The 16,320-nt window shown below is 53.5% G+C and overlaps 1 protein-coding gene across 1 annotated transcript in view; it reads right to left on the bottom strand.

Annotated features, from left to right (window-relative positions):
- The window catches only part of HIVEP3 (HIVEP zinc finger 3), a 326,138-nt gene that overhangs the window by 21,612 nt on the left and 288,206 nt on the right, over positions 1–16,320 (bottom strand). The window contains exon 5 of the mRNA XM_081085788.1: positions 13,613–13,758. Within this exon, the coding sequence (XP_080941914.1) occupies positions 13,613–13,758 (146 nt within the window). The remainder of the gene's footprint in view (positions 1–13,612; positions 13,759–16,320) is intronic.

A 16,320-nucleotide genomic window follows, 5' to 3' on the forward strand; every position in this document is an offset into this window, starting at 1 on the left:
ATAACTCTCAAATTGGGCTCAGGATGCAGAGGCGGGAGGCCCCTCCACGACCCCACCCCCTCACTGAGCTGTTTTTTCAGAATAGGCGTTGATGTAAACGGAACTTTGTAAGAGAGAGTTCTGTGAATTTAAAAACAATTTGAAAGTTACTGCTAAAGAACAGTTGGGCTTGGAAGCTTCTACAACCTCTGGCTTCCAGAGTGGGAGGGGCCTCGTGCATCCTCTGATTTGGTCATTTTTAGGCAGATCCTGGATCTGGGGTCGCAGAGGGTCCCAGGGAGCTCCTGCCACCTTGAGACAGCCCTCTGACAATTAAGCTAAAGTTGTCAACCTGTGTTCCACCGGAGTCTGGGCTCTGGCCCGGCAACTCCTCTTCCACATGACCTCTCCGAAGGATGCCACGCTACTCCAGACTCCCTTCTTCCAGGCCTAACATTTCCAGGACAGTTCCCCAGTCCTCCCCAGCCTGATGCACACCCCTCCAGGTTGTCTTCCTTAAGACAAATGGCCCACAGCGGCCGCCAGAGGCTCTCGGGTGGGGCTGGAGCAGGACTGTGGCCTCCTCTCTCCAGCCTCACTTCCTTGTTCCCCAGACAGGACTCAGACCTGGGATGGGAAAGGGACCATATCCTGGAGAGTGAACATGTGTCTTCTTCACTAAAAACCACCAGAAAGAAAGCCGGCCGGGTCAGAGGTGTGCTCTCTCCTCATGGAAATAGAAACAGCTGTCGTTTGTGGAGGGCTTTTGCTGTGGCAGGTACTTTTCCCAGGAATTACGTTGTGGAAGCCTTGGCACAATCCTCTATGACAAGTAGCAGGAGATAAGGCTGAAGGTCAGGCTGAGGCTGACTTAGGAAAGCGAGCCTCAGATGCTGGCACAAAAGCCTAGCCTGTGTCCTGCTGGCAGTGGGGGGAGGGGAAGGTGCCCAGTTAGAGCTGGGCTAGGGGAGCGCCCTCTGGGGCTGTGTGCACAGCAGCCAGAGGGGATGCTGTCCAGGGCTGTCGACCATCACAGCCAATGAAATGTGTATATACACCAGGTGCCTGATCCATGCCTGTGCGCCAGTGGGGAGGTGGGGGGGGTGGGGCGGGGTGGAGAGGGCTGCCTGATGGAACAGGGCCTGAGCTCAGAGGCAGGCTGGCTGGAGCATGTGCCTGGGTTCCGGCCCCTCCACAGCCTCCTCGTGAGGACTCACAGTCAGGAAATCGCAGCTTCACGTGGTGGCTACATTATCCTAACACATTAAAATAGAACATGACAATGAAATAAGGAGCATTTGTCCGGGAGCCGCTGAAATCACCCTGATGATTTGCGTCCCAGCCTGTGGGAGGCTGTCACCCAGAGAGCTGCAGACACAGAGAACCTGTGAAGCAGGCTGGGAGGGTAGCAGCCAAGCGCTTGGGAGTCCAGGGAGGGAGGGAGACGGCGAGGAATTCCTGGAAGGATGACTCAGCATTGGAAGCATGGTGTGTGCCTGCACATGATGACTTTTCAAGAGGAGAGAGCCTGTCCCCTGGCCCCCAGTTAACGGGTGTGTTGAGAGCGTGCCCAGGTCCCGGGAGCCTGCTGAACCCTACCGCCTCCTCACTCGGGGCCTCCTGCGGAGACCCAGCGCTGAAGCCCCATCCAAACATCTGTCTCATCGTCAGACTAGAGAGAAAGATGAGGAAGGAGGCTGGCCTTCTCCTGCCAGAGCCCACCTGAACCCAGGGAGCCCCGGGCAGCGGAGCGCGTCCCCAGGTGGCATGTGGGAAGGAGGCCCAAGGAAGAGAGGAGAGGGCGCCCCCTTTGGTGAGGCCTGAGCGAGCATGCGGTCCTATTCCGCTGGACCCTAGACAGAACCCCACTACCTTCACAACAGCCCCTGCCCCAACCTTAACCTTTGGGTCCTTCAGGAGGATGGGGCAGATAGCCCCTGAACGGAGGAAGGAAGAGACACCTGTAGGGAAACGGAGGAAGGAAGAGACATCAATATGTCTAAGGAAGGAAGAGAGCCTGGACCAGTATGGGGACATCCATGGTCACTGCTCCGCTCTTTCAGCACCAGACCCCAAAAACACCCTGTGGGAGTCGGAGTAGAGAAGGGCCTCCTGCTGGTGGCCCCAGTCCATGCCACTGCTGCCCCTTCCAGCTCCAGTAGGAGCTTCTGGGCCTCTGCCCAACCTGTGGCCCAGACCTATTCAAGCCCCACCTCCCTCAGCCCCGAGGGCCCTCCCTCCCCACCGCTGGCCAGGAGGAGGAGGCACGCCCCCAGCCCTCCTCCTTGGAAGGGTTTTACCACTCACGGTGGTGGTGAAAACCCAGAGTCTACAGAGCGCCACCACCAGCAGGTTACAAACCTCAGGAAATCATGGTTCTTAGTCTGGTCCGCAGCTTGCAAGCTAAGCAGTCGCAGAAACTTCCGAGAGACGGATCTGAGGCAGCCCAGCTGCTGGATCTGCTGACTCCCTGAGAGTCTGTGGGAACTGGCCTCCGCCTCTTTGCTAGGGGGTGACCCCTTCCTTCTGAGCCAGCCTGCACCCAACCTGGCCCCCACTGGGCAACCACACTTTCCTCCCTGGCCCAGGCTGAACAGCACAGCCTGTGGACAAGCCTCCTTGGCCCTCCTGCCACCTGCCAGCTGCCTCCACTCCTTGCCACCTTCCCTGGGGAGATGCCCTGCCTGCTCCTGGCTCCAGCTCCCAGGAGTCCTGCTCAGCCCCTGGCTGGCCGCCTTCTGGCCCCAGTCTGCCAGCCGTACTCACCAGCATGTCATAAGGCCTTGTTCACAGCCTGGCTTCTCCCCGGCCGCCTGAGGCTCATTTTGGCTCCTGTGTTGGGTGCTGCCTGCTGCCACCATGTTCCTGGGAGCCTGCCTGCCTGGCACACCAGCCCTGCTGCCCTGCTCCAGCCCAATCTGTCTTCTGCTGGCTGCTCTTCCCGGGACACACCTCCCCCAACTCTCCCACCAGCTGGGCCATCCTTTGGTCTGCAAGCCGCCCCTGGTGACAGATGACACCAGGCCACTGCATAGATCCAAAATCCTGCTTGGAGTTCAGGCCCTGCTCCTTCCTTGGTGTGATGCCTTTAGTTCCCTCTCGTGGCCCTGACAGCATCTGTGCCTGCTAAACTCCTTCCTTGGTTCCTGGTTTCCCTGGTCTCCTTTCTTCTGAGCCAAACTGGCACTCTCTCTGTTTTTTAGTTTTTATTTTGCAATGATCACAGACACAGCAAAATTGAACATATAGGGAAAAAATTATTCTTTCCGGAACTGTTTAAGAGCAAGTTGTCAATGCCATGTCCCATCACCCCTGAACTCCTCAATGTGTTTCTTTTAGCCAAGGCCACGCCAAGCTCCCTGTCTGGTCAGGCTCGACTCCTACTGCCTGGTCCACCCACCATGTGTGTGAGATGGCCCTCCTCAACCTGTGGCGCCCAACCAGTTCACCCTGTGTTATCTCTTGAGCCAAAGGACTCCCCTGGGGCTGACCACACTCACATGCACCCCCCTGCCCCCCCCCCCCCCAACACACACACAGTCCTTCCTTCCTTCCTCCTGTTGGCATGTTTGGCGTAGGTGGCAGCTTCTGTCATTAATATGCTGTGCTAATGCCTCTCTTGACCAGTTTTCACATTAGCAAAGTGAGGTGTTTGGATCAAATGATTTTTAGGGACTCTTTTATAATAACAGCCACAGTAGACTTTTATTGAGTGATTATCATGTGCCAAGCATTGTAAGTTTTTTACATGTAGCATCTTAGTTTGTCCTAATGAAAACCCTTTGAGATGTAATTACTGTTATTGTCTCCATCTTACAGATGAAGAAACTGAGGCACAAAGCAGTTACATAATCTACTTAAGACCAGCTGGCCACGCTGGCAGACCCAGGATTCCCACACAGAGGGTCTGGCTCCAGCGTCAGCGCCCTTCCACAGAGTGCTCGCCGAGGAAGGTGCCAGGAGTGTTCCCTGTCCTTGCAGAGGCGAGCATACAAGTAAATATGGATAATTCATGGCAGAATAAGAGGTCACCTTACTATGTGCCAGGCACTGTGCCAGGTACATTACACACGGACATAGTTTTCTTTAATTCTCAACAACTTGGATACATAGGTACTATCATTCTCATTGTCCAGATCAGAAGACTGAGCCACAGAGAGGTTAAGTGACGTTCTAATCAGTAGCAGAGCCAGGATTTGAGCCCAGGTCTGGCCCTCCTGCTAACCTGAGCGAGGTGCTCCCTGTGGAGGGCAGGGACTGAGCAATGCCACTCACTCCCTCCGACTGGCAGTGGGGCGGGATGGATGTGCCAAGCTCTGGGCAAGTGTTTCAACGTGCCTGATACTATTGAACATTCACCACGGTCCTGAGAGGCACTGAAGAAAGGCACCCAGGGGCCCCGAAGAGCACGACTGAGGGTGCTGAGCATGGCAAGCGCAGGGCAGCAGGATGCGGTTGCTGGAAGGTGACCTGGAACTGGGCCTTCACCCTTGGGCAGCAAGGAGCTGCTGATGCTTGGGGGGAACAGACCATGGCTGGGACCCCTCCTCCAGACCATGGGGAGAGAGCAACTTGCTCCTTATTCTAAACTGTGAGGCCATTTTAGAATAAATTGTGCTTCTCACCCCCTCACCTGTGTGTTCAGACAAGTCAATACCCAACACCCATCCCTGAACGCCAAAAGGAAACCCTCCCCGATTCTCCCCCGAGATGTCTCTTCTCGGCTGGGCACCCTCTTCTCGTCAAAGGCCCCCGCCCAAAGCAGGCCCCTGCCCGTGAGCCTGGGCTGGTTCTCTGGTCTTTAGGAAAGGCCAGCTTCTCCTCAGGGAGGAAGGGACTTCCAGCAGGCCACCTCGCCCAGGCCTTCCTGGTCTCTGAGCAGCATCTCCAGTACTGAGTGCAGAGCTGACATAGCTCATCGCTGACAGGAGTGGGATAGATCCCGCACATCCCATCAGAGAGGGTTCACCCAAACCCCATGGCAGATGAGAAACCGAGGTTCAGGAAGAGCCCCAGATCTCAGGCGTAGTAATGGCAGAGTCAGGCCTCCAACCCAGGCCCGACTCCAAGGTCAAGTCCTTCCCCACCTCCTCCAAGCGAACGACGAAATGCTTCTTTCCCAAGTCTCCAGCTCCGTGCTCACACCCTGGTGCCTCCCTGGAGGAGGCCCCACTTCCAACAACACCCAAAGATGGCAAAGGTACATTTGCCGTGATTTACGGCTAATAAACTCCAGTGGGCTCATGCTCAACCGCAGTCGGACCCTCCATCTGCCCAACAACCCACGTGCCATTTTTCTTCTTTGCTTTTGTTTCTCCTGTCCACGATCACCCAGTTACAGAATTGGAACTAATGTCCACCTCCCTCCCTTCTGAACTGCTGTCCACACGGACATCAAAGACACCCCCCCCGCCCTCCCCCCGCCCCCCCCCCCCCCCCCGGCTTACAGCCTCCACCTGAGCCTGCAATCACATGGGAATGAGAATGGATCAAGGACAAGGGAGCAATGCCTTCAAAACTGACGGAAAGTCACTCACAACCGGAATTCTACACTGCAATCCGCTGAGACAGTGAAGACATTCCCGGCATTGTCAGTCACGTGAAATGCCAGAAAACCAACCTCTCCTGGACCCTTCTCCAAAAAGACCACACTGATGGGGGAGGGGGAGTCGGTCTCTGTGAAAATGAGGAATAAGCTGAGAAAGGGGAAGACGTCCTTTCCAGAAAAAGGAGACCCAACATACGAGGCAAGAGCATCTCCTGGGTGAGGTGAAGGGAGACCCCGAGGGCAGCTGTGTGCAAGGCCGAGGGAGCAGCCCGTGCAGCCTGGAGCCGCTGATGGCTCAGGGAGGGACTGTGGGTCAGCAAGAAGGAATTCACAGAGTAGCCGATGCTTCTGAATGTCTGAGGAAGGTGCTGGTGAGGTGAGAACGTGGGGGCCAAATCAGTAAAAGATGCATAGAAAACGAAGTGAGGTTAAGAAGACTAGCTTCACTGAAGTGTTCTAACTTCACTTAGATTGGGGATGTCCTTTGAGTACTCGGAGAAAGATGCTAGGCCAGTACAGAGAGTCCACCTAACTAGACTATTGACATCTGATATTTATATTTGAGGGACAATCTTTACAAAGAGCTAAGTTTTCCAAGAACACACACACAATGAGTATCCAGAGTGAAGATAGAAAAGTTGTGCAGGAAAGAAAAAGTGACCGGAGTTCATGATGTGGCTCAGCTGTGACTTGCACGGGGCACCACTCCAATGAGAAGGCGAGAAGATGGGACGGGGGATGTGGAGGGCGGAATGGCTCTCCTGTGGCTCATCAATGCCTAAAGCCGAAAAGCTAAGACCTGGGGCACATCACTTAGAGATGGGGAGGTAGCACGGTGAGCCCAGGAGAGATGAAAGGGGTGGTTTCTGACGTGGGGAGGAGGAAATTCGGGGAAGAGAAAGGGTGTTGCTGTTTTCCATAACAAAGGTTATGGAAAGATTTGTATCCTCAAACTCTGCACATGTGTAATTTTTATAAAAATAAAAACTGAGAGAGAGAGAGAGAGAGAGAGAGAGAGAGAGAGAGAGAGTGTTTCCTAAGAGGCTACTTTTCATACAGGAGAGACAGGGAGAAGCCAGCTTCCTCCTGGGTGCCAGCCTGACTCCAGGGCAGGATGGAAGGTGGGACTCAGGCACACACTGTCCAGGCCCAGAAGACACCCTGGCTACCGCTGTGCTCCGCCCTCTGGGGCTACCACGTGTGGGGTGGGGACTCCATTTCCTGCACTTCCTCCTCTCAGTGTTGAGCCCCTGCTGCCTGAGACCCCCCTATAGGAAGGGGAGGCAGTGCCTGGTGAAGAAATGGATCCCTTTAAATTTTAATGGGATGCATTTAGGTCTTCCCTGACAGTCCGCAGGCTCCCGGGACTCTGGTCCCAGCTACTCAGACACTCAGTCTGCCTCACGATCAATATGTCTTCTTTCTTTCCCATTTCACTTTTCACGTTGTCTTTTTATTTTTTTCTGTCAGTGACTTGGGTTTCTTAGTGACACAACCAGCTTCCTCTAATGTCTGGAGCAGGTGTTCCCCGGGAAGTCCTTTGAGCACCCAGGAGAAAGATGCTGGGTCAGCAGAGTGTCAACCTAACTAGACTATTTATCATCGGATATTTTTATTTGGGGGATCATCTCTACAAAGGAATAACTTTCCCAATAACAGAAATTTCCTGCTTTTGTTTGCTAAATAGCCATTCACAGATCTATTGTTGCTGAAGGCCTAGAGCCATAGGTGGCTTGGACAGGAGAAAAGACATCTGGATTAGGGCTGAGTACCCTTCCCACCTTCCACCTGCAAACCATCAATTCTGCTTGCATCATAAGCAGCATTTTTCTTTTGTCCTGTTCCTATAGGAGAACTGCCCTTCTCCTCACTGGTTTGGCCCCACCCCCTCCCACCTGCTCTGTGACTCTGCTCCGCCCTCTGTCCCTTCTGTCTCTCCAGCAGTGTTAGCATCTGCCCTGCTATGAACCACTGCCAGCGGCATGTGCACACACAAGAGGAGCTCTCGGTTTAAACACTCACCTGCTTGACCTCACACTCCTTCCAGCTCCACCCCTCAGCCCCCATCTTCCCTGCTTCCCTCCACAGCCAGCATCTTAGGACAGAGGCTGGCTGGGTGGCCCACTTGGTTGGAGCCTTGCCCTGTATACCAAAAAGTTGCAGGTTCCATTCCCTGCCAGAGCACATATCTAGGTTTTGGTATCCTATCTAATAAAAGAGTAATATGCAAATTAACCATCACTCCGTCACAAAAGATGGTGGTGCCCATAGCCATAAGATGGTGGCGCCCAGTCCCCTCAGCCCCGCCACTGGAATGTTTGGGCCTGTCGGCCTGGCCAGGGGTTGTGGGGACCAAGCGGAGAGGTAGGATCCGCCCACTCCGGTAGAGGATCAAGCCTCGCTGCTCTGCCGCCTCTGGAGTGTCTGCGGCCAGCAGGGCCTGCTTGGCTGTTGCTGTGGCGATCCACGAACAGGCAAGCATGTCCGCAGACAGCACCCAGCAGGGCCTGCTTGGCTGTCGCCGTGGCGACCCACGAACAGGCAAGCACGTCCGCAGACAGCACCCAGCAGGGCCTGCTTGCCCATCGCCATTGTGTGGAGCAGGCAGGCCTCGCAGAGAGCAGAGAACCACAGGGAGCAGGCCCAAGCTGTCAGTAGGGCATCCCCTGAGGACTCCTGGATTGGAGAGGGTGCAGGTCGGGCTGAGGGGGATGCCACCCCCCCAACCCCGTGTACAAATTTCATGCACTGGGCCTCTATATATAAAACTCCTTCAAGTGGAACAATACACAATTAAAACTCTTCGAATAATTTCTTTAACAAATGTCCCAAGAGCCCGATGAATCACATGGTTCTTCAGCAAAGCTCTGGGGAGAAGTCCAGTGGAGACATGAGTTGGAGCCTAGAGATGGTATACAGAGTTCCCCTGGAAGGGAAATTAGACCGAGAAGAAGGTGCTGAGCCCTGAGGACCCTAATGTTTAGAGATGAGGAGATGAGGCAGAATCCCCCAAGACATGAGAAAGTGCCACCAGCAAAGGAAGAGGTCAAGAAAGATGCCACCCTGGAAACCAAGTGGACAAAGGGCAGCAAGGAGGGGGCAGGGGTCAACTGTGTCCTGTGCTGCCGACAGGTCAAGGTGAGCAGATATGAGCAGTGACTTGGACATTCTGCAGGGTGGCGGTCATTGCTGACCTTGATAAGAGCAGTTTCTGAGGGTGAGGAGCCCAAGGTTAACCTGGAATGGTCTGAGAAAGGGTGGGAGGAAAGACATGGATGCGAGTGAGTACAGTCAACTCCTTCAGTTTGGAGTTTCTTTAAAGGGAAGAAGAAAAAACAGTGATATAGATCCTGTGTTCTAAAGGTGGGATAGTTTAAATTTGAACATGCTGAATTGAGTGATCAGCAGAGAGGCAGTGGCTGAAGTGAGGTGTTGGGGTGTGCTGTGGTGCCTGAGAAGGGATGGCACCCACGCCCTCCGACAGGATGGTCTTCCCTCAGCTCAGCACCTGAGTCATGAAGTTGGCAGGGTCTGGCATGGAATCTTTCCGCTAAAGGCCTGAAGGGCTTGGGGGCAGTTCTAGGCAACCCCATGCCCAGGAGTCACCCTATCCCACCCTCCCTGGCCCAGCCCACTGTCGGGCTTCTGTCCTGTTGCCCTGCTTTCCAATTCTAAGTCGAGGCTGGGCTGCCACTCTAAGCACAGTCCTTCCCTGCCCCTGTGCACGACCACCTTTCTGAGTACCCCCACCCCGCTGGCCTGGCCTATGTCTCTCACCCCCTCTCCCACCCGCAGCGGGGCCTGGATGACTACTGTCGGAAGCCAGGTAGTTCCCGTCAAGTCTAGTCTCTTCCTCTTCCACACCAGCCCTTTGGGCTGAGCTCCCATCTTTCCTTGCAACAAGTGAACTTGAGTGAGGACAATACAGGCACCACCCTCAATGAACAATATAACTTTGTCTATGTGAAAACAACATTCCCTGACAAAGGAGCCCTTCTAAAACGACCAAGGCAAAGGCGCAGGTACTGGGGAGAGAGCCAGCACATTCCTGATGGGCCTCCCAGAGGCTGCCTGGGAAACGCAGGCTTTGTCCAGGTGTGGAAGTGACGGGGAACGAGACGGGTGTGTGAGTCGGGAAATCAAGCCAACAAATAGGAATCATACACAGTATGCATGAAGCATGGCCCTTGGATCCAAGTCAAGAGGGGGTTGGGGGAGACAGGAATGGATTCTAGCACCAGTATTATTAAACTAGGGGTGTGGAGGGACCTGGGAGGTTAGCTAGGGGAGAGGGTTGAGTCCTGTCCTTTGAAGGCTGAACAGGGTTTGGCAATGGGCAGCCCCAGCAGGCACAGAGGTGAAGCACAAAAGGGTGGGTCAGAGGTGGGCCTGGAAGAGCAGGCTGAGCTTTCACTGGATGCTGGAGGTGAGGCGGCCACAGAGACGCTGGAGCAGAGGCGTGGCACAGGCAGAACCACAGTAAAAAAACACTCAGTGGCACCAGCATGGGACCCTGGAGAGAAAGAGACCAGAGCCACAGCACAGGGAACGAAGAGAAACCACATCCAAATCACAGACCATGTCGTGTAGACACCAGAATTTGGGGACTAATAGGAAGATGAGGCAGAATCCCCCAAGACATGAGAAAGTGCCACCAGCAAAGGAAGAGGGAGAAGAAAGCATCCAAGATGATACTAAGGTTTTGAGTGTGAAGAGCTGGGTGCATCATCTGAGATCTAGATGTGGAAGAAGACGCTGTTGGTGGCAACGGGAAGGTGAGGTTGGCACATGCTGAGTTTGGTGCCCTGGATCTCCCAGGCAAAGGTGCCCAGGAGGCAGGAGAAGCAAGGGTCTATAGTTCAGGAGTGAGGTCCTAGCTGGACACCCAGATTTAGTGTCCTCGGGGCAGTGATGAGGTTTGAAACCAAGGGGATGAATGACATTGACAAGAGAGAACACTCAAGGCCAAGAGAAATCAGTCCAATTGCCCAGGTACATGAGTCCCCATTGCACCCAGATTGCTGACCAACCTACCTTTCCTCACTACCTGTCCCCATCTCACGCAGCCTTTCAGGCCTAGCTCTCTCTGATTACTCCTGCCCCAGGTGGGTCCCTTCCTGCTGTAAGCATCTCAACACTGGCAGTCCACACCTCAGTACCGAGGCTTGTACTGGCCCCCAGCACCAGGAGGGCAGAATCGCAGGTTACCGCCGGGGCTTGTGATATCTTCTGGCACAGAGCACCCATAACGCACTGAAAAAAAAGCTCCTCCTTGATGGCTGGATTAATTAATCAATTCCTGGGTAGGAGGTCAAGGAGAAGAATAAGGTGACTAGTGAGTAGCTGACTAGCGATAAAGACTCGTCAACGTTGGGCTCGCGCAGCATCCACTGCTGTGTCTCATCGCCATGAATTACATCTCCATGGATTGGCATCATCCATCTCTACGGACCAACATGGATACGTCTCAGAAACACTGTTGAGTAAAAAGAAGTTGCAGCTGTATGCTAAACCCACTGGAGTAATCAGTGCCGTTTCCCACGTCTGCCTGCTTCCCCAGCACACGGCAGGCTTGCACTTCCCGCTGCCGCCGAGGCAGGAGGGCCCTGGGCTGCTCTGGCCCGTGGCTTGGAGCAGAAGCTGAGGGATGGAAGCTTTAGGAGCCAGTGCTCAGGTCGCCACCCCTCTCTTCCTCTCTCGGCCCTGCCCGCCTACATCGCTCAGTGACTCCTAGGAGCAGAACCCCCTGCACACCCTTGTCAAACGTGCTGGAATGCAGTGCAAATGCTTGCTGTGTTAAAAATAAAAAGGAAAGGAAGGGAGGGAGGGAGGGAGGGAGGGAGGGAGGGAGGGAGGGAGAAAGAAGTCTGAGGCAAAACCTTGGTGAGCTCTGATGGTTGTGCCTGAAGGACTCACTTGGTGTTTTGGGAGGGGGCACCTGTGACATTGGGGTGGGACAGTGGTTCTGGGGTTGGTTATATGGATGGTTGTATCTGGCCCCGTCCATGAGATGCCAGAAGTGCTCCCATTATGTGATAATCCCAAACACGCTCACCAACACTCCTGGGGTTATACCAGCCTCAAGAGAACCATGAAATCAGTGGGGGTGGGAGGCACAGCGGGACTCAGAGAGGGCAGCTGACCTGCCACATGACCTAATCCCCCAAAGTGCTCAAATTGGATGTGACCCGTTGAGAGCGTAAGGATATTTTTCACAGGTGACAGAACAGAGTGAGATTAACCTGGAGGGAGACAGGAGAGATGGACGTAATAATATAAAATTCCATGAGCCCAGGAACTCGGCCTTTACATGGGTCGCACAGCATTCTCTGACCACCTACAAAGTATGTGACTATCCCCTTCTGCAGAGGAGGAAACAGCGGGAGAAGAAGGGGACTGATGGAGTGGGACACAGGTAGGCGAGAGAGTTGTTCGGGGGAGAACAAAGAGAGAGACAGAGCAGCTGGGACTGACAGCCTGGATAGGACAGTGGGGCTAGGGTGGGTGGGGAGGAGTGCGGACCGATGCCCGGGCTGCAGGAAGAGGAGAGGGCACTCAGGTGTAACCTTGCACCTTTCAGCTGAAGGCAGACTTGGTGGCCGAGACTTCAGCCAGTAGCTGGAGCTGTGAACCAACGGCGGTGGGAGAGGCTCCTGCCAGCTGCCCTCCCAGAGCTCAGGCTTCCTGAGGGACGAGGCAGCAGGGAGCCCCCTGGGAACCGGGTTTTTGGAGGCTGATGCCTCTCAGGGCAGATGCAAAGCTCTTCACGCACGCACACCAGCCCCCCTGGGCCCCAAGGGCAGAGGGAAGAAGGCAAGTCCAGATGAACATGGCCTTCCAAGGACCCAATGCTGTGAGGACACAGAGACACACGAGGGCGCTCTAACCAAATAGCAGGGAGGAAACTGGTCCGTCCCCTGGAAAGAGGACCAGTCAGCGTTTGAAAGCCACGTGGTCTAGTGGTTCTCAGTGGAGCCGCTGTTAGAATCCGGGCAGGGCATTTCTCCCCCGGGGGGAGGTGTCCCTGCCACTTCAGGGAGTTTGCCATCCCTGACCCCCTGACAACCCAACTCCCCAAGTTTCATTTGCAAACACCCCTTCTCTGGACACTCCCTGCTGGTCAGGGCCGCCGGAGGGTGCCCCATGGGGACCCGCACCTCCCACTCTGACTTTGTGAGTTAGGCACCTACAGGTGCTAGAGAACTGCAGGCCCCGGTGACAGCTCATGCTGGTGGGGGCTGCAGTCCTTGGGAGGTAGTTTTCCTCATGCTGTTGTCCGTCAGGACTGGGTGGGACGAGGGCTGTATCGAGAACACTGGGGACACAGACACAGGACCCTGAGACAGACACCACGGAACCTGCTTACAGACACCCATGTCCCAGGGAGCAAACATGTGGCCACATAGAACACAGCTCGCACAGAACTCCCACAAAGCGAATCTGAGACAAGGCACACCTTCAGAGCCCAGAGGGCCCTACCATCGTGAGTTCTGAGATGGCTACATCGTTAGGTTCCCAAAGACAAACGCCAAGGTGAAAATCCAGGGATGAGATGCTAAGTATTTACCAACCGATGAGCCCTGGACCCTGGCCACTCGGCACGGTGTAAACATGTGGCACGTGCAACGTGCTGCAAACTGCCTGGTCGGCAGAGCGTGAGTGCCCTGTGGGACACAGGCGTGCCAGGATGGCTGCTTGGACAGACAAAGGTGACGTTTTGGGAACACATACCAAAAAGGCAGTCTGAGCAGACCCGGGAGACTCACTATCAACCCCAGTGCAGGACTGGAAACCCGCCGGCACCGACACAATGAGGGGCTGGAGGAAGACCCAGGCCCACCAGCCTGCAACACCCAGTGTTCCCACCCCCACCAAGCAGCTGATGTTCCCAAACAGAGGTGGCCTGCACATCCCACAGTGGTGGCATCTGCACGGCTGGAACTCCAGGGCACCTGGGGCGCGGCCCTGCGTTTGAGACGTTCACCACCTCAGAACGCAGATCGGCCCACCCCAGCCCTCAGGCCAGCCGGGCATGACCTCTGGCTCCATAGGGAGCAGACATTGCAAACCAAACGCGATTCTTACCCTCCTTCGAAGATTTTGATCCTCGCTGGCTCCCCTCTCTTGGAGGCGGGAGCATCCTCCTCGGGCTTCCCTCGCGGCTCTTCTTCCTTCTCCACTCTAGCTACATCTTTCTGGCCTTCCGGGGAAACCAGCGAAGGGAGGTGAACCTGGCCCACCGCAGGAAGGACAAAATCATTGCCGGTTACGTGGTGATAACGGAATGATGCCTTCAACAGCATTGCGTGCTTACGCTCAATCGGGGCTCACTTAGTCTCCACTCTGCCCTGTGAGGAGGTGCTGTAAGCCCACTTTACAGAAAGAAGGACGCTGACCCCCAGAGAGGTGGCGTCCCTTATTCAAGACCAAGGGGTTAGCTCGTGTCAAAACAAGAACTCTGACCAGGTCTTCTCCACGGGAAGACCAGGTCGCTCTTTCTTATACACTGGCCAGGGAGCTGCTGGGGACAGTGCTCCTCCTGGTCTCCTCGGTCAGGCCAGCACCCAAAACAGGGCCTGCCTCTCAGTGAGGGCACGTCAGAAAACCTGAACTAATAATGAAGACTCTGCCTGTGGAGACTAACTAGTCTAATGCTCCTTTACAGATCAGACAGTCAAGGTCACCCGGGAGGTTAAGGGCACTGCTGGGAGCAGAACGCAGGTTTCCTGAAGGCCTTGACCAACAGGACCTCCCAGAGCTGGGCTCAGAGAGGCTGTGTGGGCACTGACGGGCATGCACCTGAGGGTGGGCAGGCTCTGGGCTGGTCATCGAGGGACGCTATTCTCTTCCATAGGCCTTAGTGGCGAGAGCTGGGTGGATGAGGACATACTTTTATTTGTATTTTGATCTCATGCAAAACTTTATTAGGTAGGTAAGACCCAGCAATTCCATTAGAAAAGAGCTATTTTTCTCCAGTGCCCGAGGCAGAATCAATTAGTTTAGGACTGAATGACCAAAATGGCCACTCTCTTCTGCTCACACATACTCCCTTTGACATCTGGGTTTCCTTGGTTCCTATCTGACCTGGGACTGACTCAGAGCACTCCAGTTTTGCTTATGAAACTCGGGTGAGCCACCTTACAAAGGTGTGCCTGTCATTTGTTTCTGTGTTAAATGCTATTATAATTTTATATTAAGTTGTTGATTTCTGCCAAGGGGGAAGCATGTACATTCTGATAAGTGTTGTTATTAATGAAATGAACTCAATTTTGTAGTAATGTGGTATATGGCAAAAATGTGCTTTATGGGACACTGTGGCTTATTTCACAAATGGACAGCCAGGCTTTCCAAGCCCTTGTTAAAAGAGAACATATCGTTTAGACCCCTGATGGCAGCAGGGGGTGGGCCCACCCTTGAATAGGGAGACGTGATGCTGGGCTGGCAGCTGGAGCCTGCCGTGTCGGGAATGAGATTCTCATGCTACTTCATGCCACTGTCATGAAGAACCTGCACTGCTTATAGCCAGCGGGAGAAGCAACTGTATGCCCTGGTGCTGGGAAAATATGAGAATTGCAGTCCCCATGCCAGCCACCACACCTTCCACGACAGCACGTGATGGGGCTGAGCAGGAAGGCAGTTGGCTAAGAACCAGGAAATCTGAGTGCCACTGCATGCTGGCAGGAAACATGCCAGTGAGTCAAGTGAAATATTCCAAAAATATTTTGCAGGGTTCATCTCATTTTAAGTATTTCAAATTTCAATCTGATGACTGTCCAGCCCAATTAAGTCAAATTAACTCTTCCTTTTTATTAAATGACCTTTTAATATCCAGCCATTAAAAAAGAGAGGCAGTCCAGACCATCTGAGAGGGCTTTGGAATGAGATCTAGTTTTGAATCTAGGCTCTGCCGTTTATTCTGTGGCCTTGTGCAAGTTGCCTAGCTTCTCTGTGCTTTGCCTCCTTATCCATAAAATGGCCATAGAGTACCCTAACTTACAAGGTGGTTGTGAGGATAAAAGTAAAGTTTATCACAGTACTTGCCACATCATAGGTGCACAAGTAGTTATAAGTACGAACATAATTACGACAGCCTCTGGGGAGTACATGTAGCTATTAAAAAACACTGAAGAGCAAGTCAGCAATGATGCTTACTGCAAAAGTGGAAATCTCATTTAGGGATGTCTGTAGACTGCCATGGGCATTTAGAGAATAAATTTGGGAAACAGTTCTGTGCGAATATCCAGCTGAGCTAAAAACAAATTCAATGCACAAAATTCACTCAAGGATAAAGAGGAGGGTATGAATATAGGAAAGTTATAGAACACGATTTTGTTCATTTGTCTATAATATGAATTTAGTTTAGTAGATTTCTGCCTGATTTGGCTAAAGCACCTGATCTGAAGACACACTTTAAGGTTTTCTTTCCTCAAATAATTAAAAAAGTAAAGTAGACTTTCTGGAGTCAGACAGGTCTGAGTTCAAATTCTAGGCTTGGCAAATATTTGCCATATGACCTTGCCCTCTCTCACCCTCTGATTCTCTGTTCCCTCATCTGTAGAATGGAGATGGTCCTGCTATCTCAGAGGTGGAGATGAGTATTGAGTAGATTCAAGGGCAAGCACAGTGCCTGGCACAGTGAGGCTGCTCAATCAATAGACCAATTGTTATTTCACAAATGCCAACTCAGCATAACACATCATGGCCTGAATCCTTAGGCAGCCTCGTCAGGGTCTGAAGGTGTCATCTATCAAATGTCAAACTTACTGAACTTGCAGGGACTCATTCATTTTATT

The sequence above is a fragment of the Myotis nattereri genome (genome assembly GCF_964212035.1).
Source record: "Myotis nattereri genome assembly, chromosome: 3".
NCBI classification, from domain to species: Eukaryota; Metazoa; Chordata; class Mammalia; order Chiroptera; family Vespertilionidae; genus Myotis; species Myotis nattereri.